This window comes from Hippocampus bargibanti, linkage group LG06, assembly GCF_051943395.1.
Source record: "Hippocampus bargibanti isolate YZ-2025 linkage group LG06, ASM5194339v1, whole genome shotgun sequence".
In the NCBI taxonomy this organism is placed as follows: domain Eukaryota; kingdom Metazoa; phylum Chordata; class Actinopteri; order Syngnathiformes; family Syngnathidae; genus Hippocampus; species Hippocampus bargibanti.
The window spans coordinates 22,533,646-22,550,009 of record NC_142739.1 but is presented as its reverse complement, the minus strand read 5'-3'; the positions used below and the strand labels follow the sequence as shown (position 1 = coordinate 22,550,009).

Sequence of the window (16,364 nt, the reverse complement as noted above, 5' to 3'; positions counted from 1 at the left end):
CCTGTTGTGGCTCAATACTACTTCATATATAAGGTGCATCAGCGTATAAGGCACAGGGTTGTATATTGAAGAAAATTACGGCTTTTGGGTGCGCATTATACACCGGAAAATACGGTAAACCCAGCATGCAATTATACCTTGAATATGATTGCGTGATATGTTGTGTATCCTCAGTTGGTTAAGGGGGTGTGTACACTTTTGCAAACACATGCACGCATTTGGTTTATTGTCCCATATATCCACTGTATTCCACTTAGTCTAATTGTATGCTCTAACATTGAGTGTAAAAAAAGGGCCTACATTTACATACTGTACATACCGTCCTACATTTACATACATGGAGTATCTTATTTTCTGATGTATAAGGCACACCGGACTATAAAGCGCAACCCCTAAGAATGGTGTATTTTCATATTTTTCCATATATGAGGTGCACCTTCCACGAATGACGTGTTTTAAAAAGTTTTCCATATACTGTACTGTATACTGCACACCACATTATAAGGCACTAGAGTAGAGGCTGGGGTTACGTTTTATATAAACCAGCATGGACCACACACTACTTCTTCTACAGGGGGAAATGGAATTGTTTCTGCTGACAGTAGTTGCGAGACCAGTTGTGGCTCAGTATTACTTGACAGATAAGGCGCACCGGCGTATAAGGCGCGTAGTCATCTTTTGAAGAAAATCAAGGCAGTTATATTTCCGGAAAATATGGTAGGTTCACATTAATCACAATGTTAATACAGTAAAGTCTCGTTATATCGATATTCTCGGGAGTCCGAAAAATATCGATATAACCGGGACTATCGATATATCCGACCCTGCGCGCATGTAATTTTCACCTTGCGTGTAAAGAAATAGTATCGTAATAAGCGGGACTATCGATATAACCGATATCGATATAACGAGAATTTACTGTATATAGTACAGTCGGGGCTTTTTGCATTACTTAGACAATCAGCACATCCATAAGGTTCCCTCTTATTAATTCAACCTGAGCATTTCTTGCAAGATTGAGCAACTTTTTATTGTCCCAAAGGATCTCTCTCCCCCCATACCTCACCCACGGGGACCCTTCGCAACGAATTTATCACCTTTTAAATGTGTTTATAATTATTAGAAAACAAAATTCCCGTCTAAAAATAAGACCTTAAAAAGGCATTAGTACATTTGTAAGTTATAATGTGACTATAAGTGAATTTTGAAGCTTTCATTACTCTTTGAATTTCTGTACAATAGTTTACTGTTATAGAAAATATTATTAATTAATGTATTTATTTATTTATTCTTGTATCGGCTTGCCTGTTTTTTTGTATATTTGTTTTTTTTTTTTTCATTTAGTTACAAGCACTTTTAGGGAATATTTCAAATAGGGCCTATCAATATGTTACCTCCAGGTTGTTATTTTAAAGTCCAATAAATATGCAACATTGGTCCCACTCCAAAAACTCCCACAAAAAAACTAGCATCATCAAGTATTCGCCCGCGGAGAAAATTCTTATCCCGTGACTGTTAAGTGTCCTTGAGAGTTTTGATTGGCACTTGTAAATGAAATGTAAATCCCCCAAAAATAGTGAATAGCCTCAATGTAAATTGACCATGAGAGTTTTGAAAGGCGCTTATAAACGTTCCAAAAAAAGTATTATTATTAATTCATTCTCCCACCTGCCCCAACTCGTACTGCCACCTGCTGGTTGGTAGCCTCCAATGTGCGAACGCTGCAGGGGCCCCTTGGCAGAATATCATCCTTTCAATTTCTTCCTGAAAAATACATTCCAAAAAAAGACTTGAAGACAAGGTCTTTATGCATATTATGTAAACAGCTGCTTCAATATGTCCTTATGTCTCTACAGTGGTACGCACCGATAGCTTGAAGGGGCGTCGTGGACGTTTGCCCTCCAAACCAAAGAGCCCGCTGCAGACAGAGGTGACCCCTCCTTCGCCGCCCCTCAGCCTGATCTCCGGTCTGCTCAGGGCTTATTCGCACTGCACGCCCCATGACCTTGACTATAGCCAGGTAGCACTATAGGCGTTAAAAAATGTGTGGTCAGTGAAAAGCTCCATATAAAATCTAACGTTATTCTGTGGTGTTTTTTTTTTTAATCCATCGCCGACAGTTCAGTGCTGCTGACCCTCCCTCGTCCTCCTCAGACGTAGAACACATCCACTTGTTCTACAGGCTCCTCACCATTTCGATGGAGACCACACGATGCTGGGCCGACAGACTGCCGGGGTTCTCCGAGCTTCACCGGGATGATCAGAACCTGCTGATAGATTCCGCCTTCCTGGAGCTGTTTGTCCTGCGATTGGCGCACAGGTAAGGGAAAAAACAAAGTGGCAGTATGTAGGGGAAGATACAATACAATCCAATACATATTGATTTATATAGTGCTTTAACAACAGATGAAGCTGTAACAAAGCGCTTAACATGGACAGCTATCATAGTATACAGAAAATAAAGCAGTCACATTCAATGAATGAAAAAATATATCAAGGTTTTCCAAATACGTATATGGTGCACCACATTATAAGGTGCTGTAGGAGAGCCTGGGGTTACACACTACTTCTTACTAGCGAGAAACTGGACTGGGAAAATCCGCAATTTGTAGCATCTCAAAGGAGTTAGTGGCTGCTGACAGTAGTTGCGGGACCTGTTATGGTTCAATATTCCGAATCAGAAATCAGAAAATGTTTAATAGTCCGTCAGTGGGGAAAGTTGCAATTGCAATTGCAGTTTTATATTACCGTATTTTCCAGTGTATAAGGTGCACTTAAAAGCCCTAATTTCCTTCGAAAGATGCCCCTGCGCCTTATACGCCGGTGCGCCTTATATGAGAAGTCATATTGAGCCACAACAGGTCTCGCAACTACAGTAAAGTCTCGTTATATCGATATCGGTTATATCGATAGTACCGCTTATTACGATACTATTTCTATGAACGCAAGGAGAAAATTACATGCAAACAGGGTCGGATATATCGATAGTCCCGGTTATATCGATATTTTTTAGGACTCCCGAGAATATCGATATAACGAGACTTTACTGTATTACTCCCAGCCACAGACTCTATTCCCATATCTAGTAGTGCGTAACCCCAGCCTCTACTGTAGCGCCTTATAATGTGGTGTTCCTTACATTGGGAAAACTTGTATAGATTTATATATTATATTTGGAAAACTGATTTCATTCATTGAAGGTGCACCTTATACTCCAGTGCACCTTATATCTGGAAAAAAAGTGAAAATATTCCCTTCCTTGGAGTTACACCTTATACTCCAGTGTCCCTCATACACCAGAAAATACAGTACTTCACATATAAACTGCACCGGAGTATAAGGCGCATGGTCATCTTTTGAAGAAAATGAAAGCTTTTGGGTGATCCGTATACACCAGAAAATACGGTTGTAATAGTCTATGCTGAGTCACGGTGTGTGATATTTAAAAAGTCACTGAAATATGATGATTTGATTGGGAAAAAGTAAGTCATTGGGAAAGTTGTTCGTAGAAAATATGCACGTGTTGATTCCAACGCCTTATTGACATCACTTCAGTCACTGACAGTCACTCACACCCCAGGCAATTGAGCTTCACGGATATACAAAAAAAATCCCCACCCAAAATATGTCCCCATACTGTCAAACCTCTGTCACATGGATGAAAACCAGTGACGAGATCCCAAAAGGTCATCATGTGGTTTTTCCATATTACAACAAAGCGCTCAAAAGTGGTCACGGCAACCCGGGCTATCAAACCTGACTGAATAATTCACATCATAAAGTTACTTTCCGTCTGTCGTTAAAAACGTTGGAGTCAAGATTTGTTGACCAGTGTTATCGGCTACGAGCGTACAACAAGCTCTGTTGTTGCTGCTGTTTTTTTTTGTGTATCTGAAGATGAATGGTCAACCATACGAAAAGGAATTATGAATGGGAGTCGGTGTCTACGACAGCAGCTACACCCACGGAGTTCCGCTCGTCTGATGTGTGACGCACAAGCGGCCTTTGTGTGTGTGTTTAGATGCGTGCGTGTGTGTGTGCGTGTGTGTGTGTGTGTGTGTGTGTGTCTGTGTGTCATTTCTAGAACTGACAAGATCAAAACTACTAAAAAGCGGGTCAGCTGACAATGGATGCCAGGAAACTCATGCTCAATTCAGCTGACTTACATGTAAAAAAAAAAAAATCAGACACAGCTTATTGGTGCCATCATGACCCCCCCTCCCACCCACACCCGGTGGCCATTTTGAGCCGAAGCATCGCCCCGGTTACCGTTCAGCCCTGGCAAGGCATGCGGCTAGTTAAATTTATAACGAGGAGGGGGGCTCGGCCTACAAGCTCATCCTTTTGTCCTGACTGTCATCGCAGGCCAAAAAACCAATACTGTCAGACACACTTAGTCACCCCAACACACACACACACACACACACACACACACACACACACACACACACACACACACACACACAGATTGATGATGTCCAACTTTGTTCTCCTGCACCCTGCTAGGTCCAGGTGCAGGGTGGGTAGAGGATGGGTGGTGGCATCACAGTTCCAGCGGGAGGGGAAAGACTCCGGCTGGGACTGTGAATCATCCCGACTCCCGGCGACCTCGTTCACACGTAAACATGCTCTGAGGATGGGGAACACGCATGGTACCATGAGGCCTCATTAAACCGTTGATGCTACGCTGACCCCGCATTGAACTCGGATGCCCCTCCCCCCCCTGGTGCCAGCGTATGTCCGCATGTTCGTCAAGAGTTGTCAGCGTGTGTGTACGGGCGAGTAAATTTGACTCCTCCGGCCCCCGTCACCAAACAGTTTGTGTGGTTATGGGCGGGTTGCCGTGGCGACGTGGTCGTCAAGAGGTGAGCGGAATGTGTGGCAGAAATCCAACCGTATATAACGTGGATGTGGTCTCCGCGTCCTAAGATGCATGCGTCACATCCAAGCGTCAGTTGAAATTTGTTTTGAGCTGCTACAAATTGCCATTTTCTCGCCATTTTTTCTTTTTCTTGCCATTTTCTTCTTTTTTTTTGAGGTCACACATTCCGGATTCTTCTGTGGAATGTTTTTGTTTTTAGACACGTCATGGAGGCATTTTCTCCCTTTGTTATTGCCGACTATTATCCTTGATGTCATTGCCTTTTTATTGAGCATCTTCATCTTTATTAAGCTCATCGAATTGCTTGTTCTGTAGCCACAAGGGGACACAAGCCAGTGTCTTATTGTGCCGGTCCCAAGCCCGGATAAATACAGAGGGTTGTGTGAGGAAGGGTATCCGATGTAAAAGCTTGGCCAAAAAAAAACATCAAACGAATCAAACCTCTGAAGGTGGAGGACTCATTCGCTGTGGCGACCCCTGACGGGGAAAGCCGAAAGGAAAAGAAGAAGATGGACGAGTTGTAATTTGATTGGCTTGATTATCGGCGAACCGTAACTGTTTTCAACAAACAATGTGATAAACAAATGTTACGCTACGGCGCTAAATCAACAGATTTACCGTATTTTTCAGTGTATAAGGCGCAATGGAGTACCCACAGAAAAACTTAACTTGTGACTGTTAAGTGTCCTTGAGAGTTTTGAAAGGCGTTTATAAATTAAATGTTTTATTATTATTATTAGTAGTAGTAGTAGTAGTAGTAGTAGTAGTAGTAGTATTATAATTATAAGGCACACCTTCACTGAATGGTGTATTTTCAAACTTTTTCCAAATATAAGGCGCACCTTCACTGAATTTCTCAATATAATACATGAATACAGTAGAGGCTGGGGGAGTTACGCACTACTTCTTCTACATGATGGTGTCGGTAGCTGCTGACAGGAGTTGCGAGACCTGTTGTGACTCAATATTACTGTACACATATAAGGCGCACCAGTGTATAAGGCGCAGCGTCATCTTTTGAAGAAAATCAAGGCTTTTTGGTGCGCCTTATACACTGGAAAATACGAGAATTGTTCTGAAAACATAGACAATGGTATATTTGCAGTTTTGGGAATCGTTTTTCCATTAATTCACATTCCAAAATACAATTTCCAAATTTCCAAAATTGCAATTTTTTTATTAGCTCATATTTTCCATGAGATTTAGAAATCAATGCTGACCTTTTGACTGATTGACTTTCTCTACCTGCATTTGCAGAGATCAGCTTTTCAGTATGGGTGGCAATCTGCCTCAACGAGCCAGGGTGTACAACAGGGCTGTCCAAACTTTTTGCAAAGGGGGCGAGATTTGGTGTGGGTGGACGATCTATTCATATCACAGCAATTAATTGAAACAATATCAAAATTGAATTGAGATTAACAGTCAACATTCCACTTTTTGTTGATTGTCGCCATTTTAGAAAATTTGGAGGGTGGGGTCATTCAGTCAATTACTGTATTCATCCTAAGTGGCGGTTCCTATTTGAGCCTCTAGATAGCAGCACTTAGCACACAGATATAACAGTGCTACTGCCCAATGTATTACCGTATTTTCCGGTGTATAAGGCGCACCCAAAAGCCTTCATTTTCTTGAAAAGATGACCCGGCGTCTTATATGCAGGTGTGCCTTTTATGTGAAGTAATATTGAGCCACAACAGGTCTCGCAACTACTGTCAGCAGCCATTTTCCCCAGTAGAAGTAGTGCGTCACCCCAGCATCTACTGTGGCGCCTTATGTGGTGTGCCTTATATTTGGAAAACTTTATATTTGGGAAACTGTTTTCATTCATTGAAGGTGTGCCTTATAGTCCGGTGTGCCTTATATATGGAAAAAGTTTGAAAATATAGCATTCAATGGGGGTCCGCCTTATACTCCAGTGCGCCTTGTGCACCGCAAAATATGGTAATTCTACATGTGGGCCAGACGGTATTGATTTTATGACAGAGACTGCGGGTCGGATGAAAATTGACCACGGGCCACATTTGGCCCCCGGGCCGGAGTTTGGACACAGCTGTTGTACAGTATGATGGGGGAATTGTTGATCCAGTGGTGCATCTAACGGAAGATCAACTCATTCACTGCCAGATGTGCAAAAATGTATCCAATCCAGTGCCAGGGTTTTGGTCATTGTCACTAGAATTCCAGGACCCACAGAATATTGACTTTTAGGACTACATAAACATTCAATAAAGCATTAGAAACCTTACATTCTCTTCTTTCAACAGTCCGATTACAAATCAACTGCGGTAAACTGGACGTTGTGGGAAAACCGCTGACAGGCAAGCGATGGAGATGCGTTCCCAATTGATCATTCAAGTATTATCGTCAAGAACATTTCAAAGTCCAGAGACGTCATTATTTGCGAAGGGTACAATGAGACGATTATCTTGTTATTGACCTGAAAGAGGAAATTTAATTTCCACTTCATTTACAATACTGTACGTGTAAAAATGCAACACCAGATGACGCTTCAATGAGATTTCACCCTTCTCAGATTCTTTTATCTTAAAACCCTTTTCCCAGGCACGTCGTGCATCTTTTCCGTCAGTCTCTCCCTTTGATCAGGGTTTTATTTATGAAGGCTGCTAATGAGAAGGGAGCATGCTGTTTAGTCAGGCACTCATAAAAAGCTCTTTATAGCCTCTGCTTTTTTGCACAAGCTCTCAATCTCCCTCTACCTCTTGATTCTGTGTCATGGGTAACTGTAGGAAGCCTTTTCATTTCCTCATTAAGACATATTTCCATTGCACGCGGCGGTCAAAGCACTTTCAACTCGTAGCCGTTTGGACTCCTTATCCTCGTCACTCGTTGCTGCAACCCCAGAAATGAAGGAATGTTTCGAAATGAGATTATTTGGAAAACTCAATCGGCTGCATCGGAGTTGTTTGATGTTTGGCTTGATTGTGTGTGAACGCATATGCTGCCTATTTTGTATTGCTTTTGGCTTTATTAGCCCAAGTATTTTTATTTTCAAAATGCCATCAAGTGGGGTATAAGCGTAATGAATATTGTGGACAAAAGACAGTCTGGAGGGATAGTGGTACGCATGCTTGGTTCAATGTTTTGAGGTTCTTGGTTTGAATCTCGGCTCTCTTACTGTGCAATTTGTGTGTTCTTCCTACGCAAGCGTGTGTCTTGTCTGTCTTCTACCAACATTGCAATACCATACATGGTAATATTAAGTTTATTGAAGATGAAATCCCTGTTGATAAATCCAATTTAACTCATTCGCTGCCAGTCAATGTGCAAAAATAAGTCCACTCCAATGCCAGGGTTTTTGGCATTGACACTCAAATTACAGGATCCACAGAATATTGAGTTTTAGGACTACATAAACATTCAATGTAACATGAGAAACATACACTCTCTTCTTTCATCTGAAAGAAACAGTTAATTCCTAAGTTATGTGGGTCTGGGGTTATCTGAGCTTGAAATGGGGGCGGCTGCACAAAATACACTAAAATACATACACATCATTTATATAGCAATTTAACAACAGCTGAAGCTGTAACAAAGTGCTGACATGGACAAAAGGCAAATGCTTCCCCCTCATGGAAGGGAAAAAACATTGTCATAGGTCTGACCAGAGCTTTATCGGCACCCCCGCAAAAAAAAAAAAAAAAACCCAACAAATTTGGGAATGGCGCTGCACGTCACACTTTCCAATTCGGGAAGAAATTCGGGAATGGCAGTGAATGAGTTAAAATCTAGATTAAAAACGTTATTTTAGAACGGTTAGAAAGAATATACTTCAAGTTTCTCGCCTAATGGATTTATATCTACAGAAATGTGACATTTTCCTTCCTATAACCGCTTTTGAGAGCATTTCTAGTTCTGACATCTGATTTCAATCTTAATGCATTATTAAAAAATGTTTAAAACAGTCAAATGCAGTGGCGGTCATATGCTCAAAGGACAAAGTGATTCGGTACCACTGGTGTCAAAGTCAAGGCACGGGGGCCAAATCTGGCCCCACCACATCATTTTATTCGGTCCGAGTAAACAAATAAAACTTGGGAAATTCCATGATGCTAGCTCAAGTCCAAACCAAAATTTCAAATTGTCATATGTAAACTACAATAACAGTCATTATTTTTACTTCAAATTTGAACTACAATGTGGGCGTGGCATAAAGTGAGTTGGACACCCTTTTTCTGTAAGATTCTGCAAGTCCCGCTGGGAAAACGACATCCTAAAATAAATATGTGTATATGATTTGTTTTTAAGTGAAGAAAAAAAACAAAATAATTTGTATTTTTCCTACTTTTTTTCCCCAGGTCGATCCTGTCAGAGGACAAATTAGTGTTCTGCAATGGCTTGGTGCTGCACAGGTTCCAGTGCCTTCGTGGTTTCGGAGAGTGGCTGGACTCCATCCGAGACTTTTCCACCCATCTGCAGAGTCTAAACTTGGACGCCTCTGCCTTTGCCTGCCTGGCCGCGCTCGTGCTGCTCACAGGTACAAATACACAAAGGGCATAAAATGAACGTGCCGTAACATTTGCGAAATACACATACAGTACCGTATATGAGTTTATAAATACACATACATGTACTGAATATGAGCAGTGTTCACTATGGAAGACATCATTTTAGCCACACACTCCTATCTTTTGTGTGTTTATGTTTGCCTGATTGAATGTGACAGCGATCAGGTGTACGAATCACCCCGGACACACACAAACACACACACACACACACACACTAACATGAACCTGATATCCGTGAGCACCTGCTGCACCTGCCTGACACCTGCCGCTCTAATCAATGTGCATGTGTCAGACATGCAAGCGGAGAGAAAGCATGCGCAAGGATGGAGAAAAGAGAAGCAGGAAGTGTGTTGTCAACGGGCTTAAGCCCTTTTCACCTTCGCCAATCAATTTTCAATCAAGTTACCGGGTTGATTATTAAAAATATAGTTTGGAAAGTGCAAAACGGATCACAGCCTGATCGTATTGCCATTTCACAACGCATCTGAATATGTTAAATGGGAATCTCCGTGTCAAATCTGGATCAAAGTCCTTAATTTACCTTATATATGGAAAAAATTGGAAATTACACTATTCATTGGGGGTGCGCTTTATACTCCGATGCGCCTTATAGACAGGAAAATACAGTATTTTAAGGAAACACAACCCCGCTGAACATAAAAACAAAAAAATATATTTTTGCACTTGACTGGAAGTGCTTCATTTTTAACAGTCAAATTTACATTAAAATTTTTAAAAAGAGCATAAATCAAAATAAAGAACACATTTTTGATTCGCTTAAAAAAAAAGTTGAGTAATTTGTGGATTTCACAGAAATCCAGAAATTTCAAAGAAAAAAATCCATCTTTTTTATGTGACTTTTTATGGAACTTGAAGGGGCACCTTATACTCTGGTGCGCCTTATATGTTGAAAACGTTTGAAAATACCCCATTCATTGGGGGTGCGCCTTATACTCCTGTGTACTTTATACACCGGAAAATACGGTATTTTAAAGAAACGCATAACCCCGCTTAACACTTGTCTGGAAGGGCATCATTTTTAACAGTCACATTTACATTAACAATAAAAAAACCAGAAGAAATAAAATAAAGAACACATTATTGACTTGCTTAAAAAAGTTAGTATTTTTTTATTAGATTAGAATAGATTAGATTAGAGATAGAGTGTAACCCCAGTTTCTACTGTAGCGCCTTATAATGTGATGTTGGAAAACTTTAATATACTATATTTATATAGTATATTTAGGAAAAAAAAAGTATTGAAGATCTCGTTATAATCGATGTTATATGGAAAATCTACCGGAAAAAAGTATCGATATACAAAAAAAGGCCGTCTTTTATATGTGACTTTTTATCGATAGGTATCCGATCCTGGCGCGCATGAATCAGAAATCTTTATTGCCAAGTATGTGAACACACAAGGAATTTGTTTCATAGAAAATATATATCGTAATAAGCGGTACTATCGATATATACCGATATCGATATAACGAGACTTTATATATATATATTTAGAAAAAAAAATCATTCATTGACTTATGCGGTGTGCCTTATACACCGAAAATACGGTAGTTTATTTTTTATGTTTTATTTAGCCTTTCAAAAAATTTTATTTAAATCTGGATTCTACTCAAAAAAAAGTGCGTTTCCAAAGTGCACCTTATATCCGGTGTCGCCTTATACACAGAAAACATGTTTTTTTTAAAAACAAAATTTTAGCCTTTCATTTTTATTTTTCATTTTTAAAATCAGTTTTCTTTATTTCAACACACCGGGTTTGTTAGTTTTTATGAGTTTGTAATTTTTTTATTGGGAGTGCACCTTATACTCCAGTGCACCTCATACACCGGAAAATATGGTACTATTTTTGGCTTCCATATTTATTTTTGTAATTTTTTAAATCAAATCTCTCTATTTCAACACCAGGTTTGTTAGTATTAATGAATTTTTATTTTTTTCATTGGGAGTGCGCCTTATACACCTGTGTGCCTTATACACCAGAAAATACGGTAGTTTTGTTTTTTTATTATTTTAGTATTTCATTTTTATTTTTTCATTTTAGCCTTTCATTTTTATTTTTGAATGTTTTTAATCAGTTTTATTTCAACACCAGGTTTGCTAGTTTTTCATTGCCTTATACTCCAGTGCACCTTATACACCGAAGAAATACAGTAGGATACGTTGTTGGACGAGTGGGGGTGCACAGAACATATTACTGTCCCATTTGATAAAAATAAAATTACATTAATAAAAGAAACAAATAAAATTTGACGTTATTGATGCAAATACGACACAAATGTTTAATTCTTTAAATAAACCCAACACGTAAAATCCTCTCCTACGAGGCCGACTTTATTTACCTCCAGCCCCACTACCTTCACTTCCTCTGTCTAAAGTCCCTTCTCCCCAAACACTAGCTCTTCTCTCCGGGGGAGCACTTAACTCTGCGCCCCATCGACCAGCCCACCACGGAGCACAGCTCTTCGGCGGCGTCTCGCCGCCAACCCCGGCAAAGCATGCAAGCGCGCTGCCAAAGCAACCGGGCCATCGACCAATTCAGAGTGGCCTGTATAAAAAGGCAGCCATCGATCAAACACACACACACACACACACACACACACACACACACACACACACACACACACACACACACACACACACACACACACACACACACCGCCGTACCGCTACACACATACACAAGCGCTTCCACCACAGGAGATGTATCACATAGAGACAAGAGAGTGAGTGCGTAGGTTTGAAAGACACGTTGAAAGGCGGGCTGGAGTGACTCGGCAAACAAAAGAGCCACATAAACAAACAATAAATAAGCTTCACATAATGGATATCTTTAAGTGGGTTTAGGCACGGCCTCCCTGCAGCGCCCGTGTTTGTGTGCATGTGTGTGTATGTGTGTTGGGGGGGGGGGGGCGGTGGACACCCTGTGCTCTGCAGAATGAGTTAGTGTCACATTAAGCTCGGTTTGGGTGCCACTGGAGTTGCTATGGGCACTAGTTTGTGTGTGTGTGTGTGTGTGTGTGTGTGTGTGTGTGTGTGTGTGTGTGTGTGTGTGTGTGTGTGTGTGTGCGTGCGTGCGTGCGTGCGTGTGTCTGTTTGAGCGCACACGCGTGTTTCTAATCTAATTTAGCTGCTCACGGGGCCGAATAATCAGCTAATTGCTGAGCACTTTTGTCTTTGTCATAGTCTTGAATTGCAGAGAGCATTTGTGTGCCAGCAAGTGTTTCTATATATCTGTCTTTTTGGCGTGCGTGTGCGCGTGTGTGTGTGTGTGTGTGTGTGTGTGTGTGTCTGTGTGTGTGTGTGTAATGTGTGTTGGGTCGGCGGCTTATTTGGTTAGCCTGTGTATTGATCTGTAGTGAGTGAGATAGGTTAAAGCCTGTTAAGAACGTGAGCCATGGAGGCTAATGAGGTGCAATTCAATATAAAAGAAGATGTAACAATTGCTCTTTTCAGCTGAATGAGCTGATTGGGCTTGCAAAAGGGATGGGGGCATGTCCAGTGCATTTACAGAAAGCTTATATTAGGGCAGATTTTTGAAGATTTACCGTATTTTCCGTTGTACAAGGTGCACTGGAGTATAAGGCGCATCTGCAACGAATGGTGTATTTTTAAACTTGGTCCATATATAAGGCGCAGCAGACTATAAAGCACATCTTCAAGGAATAAAAAAAAAGTTTTACAAATAAAATATAGACATGTTTTCCAAATATACGGCTCACAACATTATAAGGCGCTACAGAAGAGGCTGGGGTTATACACCACTTCTCTGGGGGGGAAATGCAGTCGCTGCCTGCTGACAGTAGTGTTGTGGCTCAATATTACTTCACAAATAAGGCACACTGGCGTATAAGGAAGAAAATCCAGGCTTTTGGGTGCGCCTTATACATTTGATAATACGGTAATTTGGAGTTTTTTCTTAGAATTAATGAGAATTGAATTTAAACAAATATAATAATGAATGTTGAGTTGAAATTCTACGTTTGCACATTTCCAAGTCAATCACACACAATGAAATAAAATGAGTCACCGAGTGTGGGGGGAAAAGTTTTAAAAAGTTGGAAATATTCAGTTGAGCAAATTTAGTTTTAGACTGAATGAAACATTTTTGTAAAAATATGTATTATTATTATTATTATTATTATTATTATTATTATTATTATTATTATTGCCATTCTGTGCCCATTACCATTTTGTGTTTGGGAGACTTTTACTGAGCAAGTTGCTTGTTCTGTAGCCACAGAGGGACATATGTCTTCTTGTGCCGGTCCCAAGCCCTGATAAATACAGAGGGTTGTGTCAGGAAGGGCATCCGACGTAAAAGCTTGGCCAAAACAAACATGCGGATCAAACCTCTGAAGATGGAGGACACTGATTTGCTGTGGCGACCCCTTTGAAGGGAAAAGCCGAAAGGAAAAGAAGAAGATTATTATTGCCATTATAAACTCATTCACTGCCTTACGATGTGCAAAATTGTGTCCACTCCAGTGCCAGGGTTTTTGACATTTTCACTCAAATTGCCGAACCCACAGAATATTGAGTTTTTGGACTACATAAACATTCAATGCAGTGTAAGAAATCCTAGACTCTCTTCTTTCATCAGAAAAAAAATGTTAATTCCTAAGTTATATGGGTCTGGAGTTATCTCAGCTTGAAATGAGGGTAGCTGTACAAAATACAATACATACATATTGGTTTTTGTAGCGCTTTAACAACACCTGAAGTTGTAACAAAGCGCTAACATGGACAAAAGGAAAATGCTGCCCCCTTGTGGAAGTGAAAAACATTGCCAGAGGTCTGACCGAAGCTTGAAACACACCCCCGCAAGAAAAAACAAATTCGAGAATGGCGCTCCACGTCATGCTTATCAATTCCTGAATAAATTCTGGAATGGCAGTGAATGAGTTCAAATGGATGTGAGAAATTTTATTCCATTCCTCACCTAAAATGTCCTTTCTAGAGCAAGTCCCGGGCCTGAAGGACTCCAAGCGAGTGGAGGAGCTGCAGAACAAAGTCATTTTCTGTCTCAGAGACCACCTGGGCTGCGGCCCCTCTTCGTTGTCATCCAAGGCGGCGCCCGCCCTGAGTCGTATTCTGGGTTTAAGGGCAGAACTCCGCTCCCAGAGGACTCAGGGTCTTCAGCGGATCTTCTACCTGAAGCTGGAGGACCTTGTGCCACCTCCGCCTGTGATTGACAGGTTTCTGGACACTCTGCCTTACTGATGCCGAAAGATGGCGATGGAGAGAAAAACAAAACAAAATGTCACATGCAGTTTGAGTACAATAACAGTCACTTTGCTGCAATGTCAAGGGGGTAACCACGAGAGAACTCCCCCTCTAAAGGACCATCAATAAACACTTTTGACCAGTGTAAAAAATAATAATAATAAATTAAATGCTTTGCCACTTCTGATGTTCACACGGAGGCTGAGATGGATGACGCAGGAAGAAAGATTATTTTGCTCTCTGGAAAAAGGGCAGCCTCGTTTCTGTGTATACTTGCCCGTTTAACCAGTATGCTGAATTCACTGGCGCAAGTGCAGGTGACGCACTTTGTCCAAAAACAAAAAAAAAAATAAAGTCAGAGCTTAGTGACAATATGAACTATAAAATATTTCAATAAGACGGGAGTTCTCAATTGATTCCAAGTGCAATTTCTGCCTGCTTTCTCATCACGTGAAGGAGCTGAAAGGTTTAATGTCAAAGCCTACATTATTTGAATGCAAACACATGTCCTTTATCGTCAATGGAATTAAGTAAAAAAAAAAAAAAAAAATCGGGCTTCAGAGGAAACCAAACTGTGCACTAATGATTGATGACTGCTCAACGTTCATTTTTTTCCTGCGCTTATTGGACTCCTACCGAACTGCGAGGAGACAGAAATGAGCTCTTCTCAAGCACTTAACGGCCCGCGAAAGGGCAAGAAGGACCGACACACACCCGCCCTTGCTCCTCCTCCCACTGAGAGGCGAGGAGAGGAATGGAAGGTGCTCGACAGATAGATCCACGGAAGAAACATTCCACCGTCTTTTTATAGTTCTCATGTGGCGGTGTTGAGTGTGTGCGTCTTAACGTCCGTATGTGTGCGTGTGTGAGTGAGTCTGTGAAAGAGAGAGAGAAAGAAGCCAGCATCTTAATTAAGCATGTTGTTTTTTTAAGCTGTCAAAAACCAGCTTGCCTCTTGTGTTTGTGTGTCTGACCCCATTGACCCCCCAAAAGACCCCCATAACTGACACACTCACAGCGGCAGTGATCTGATAAGGAAATAAAAAGAAGCAAATTCTATAGATATATAAATATACAAAAAACTAATATTTTGAAGTGTTTTTAGCTTTTTTCAAATATTGTGGTACGACGTGCATTGTTTTCAAAGAAGAGAAACAAACAAAACTTGTTCTTTTTTTTTTCAATGTCCTTTTGGTTTGAGTTTACTGTTTTTCTTTCTCTTTGGTTCACTGGATTTTCTGTTCAGCACTTTGAAATCATAAACTAGTTCTGATTATTCTGCCTCATGTGTTCTTTTTTTTATTTTACACCCATTTGTTTTTCTATGCCGCACAATATGTTCATTGGTTGAAAGGCAAGGTGACAGGTGGACTGAACTAGCTTCTATAGCTAATTGCAGGTCAACCATTTCCATTTACATTCATACCGATGGACAATTTTACAGCAAACCAAATTTTAAAGGACAACCGACGTCACTTTTTTTGTTTCTTAACTGACATAAAAAAAAAACGTTTCATAGCATCTAAAATACCCATAACACGCAGTATGATATTTTTATTCAAATGCAAAATTCCAATAAAAATGACTTAAAGTGTCCAAAATCTGCAAAAAATTTGAGCTGCGAACTTTCAGAAAGTCCCGCCCCCAGTTCGTGACGTCACGCCAAGATGTCTTGCATTGCTGGAGAATCAAAACAATGGCTTCAGATTCGG

General features: G+C 40.6%; 1 protein-coding gene across 2 annotated transcripts in view; it reads left to right on the top strand.

The window, feature by feature from the left end:
• Positions 1-15,943, top strand: part of nr4a3 (nuclear receptor subfamily 4, group A, member 3) — a 37,830-nt gene extending 21,887 nt beyond the window's left edge. The window contains exons 5-8 of one of the 2 annotated variants that reach the window (XM_088998898.1): positions 1,857-2,020; positions 2,121-2,320; positions 9,199-9,377; positions 14,387-15,943. In XM_088998898.1, coding sequence (XP_088855024.1) covers positions 1,857-2,020; positions 2,121-2,320; positions 9,199-9,377; positions 14,387-14,649 — 806 coding nt within the window. In that variant the 3' untranslated portion in view covers positions 14,650-15,943. The remainder of the gene's footprint in view (positions 1-1,856; positions 2,021-2,120; positions 2,321-9,198; positions 9,378-14,386) is intronic. The other variant, XM_088998899.1, reaches the window with a different exon arrangement.
• Positions 15,944-16,364: the final 421 nt, after the last annotated feature.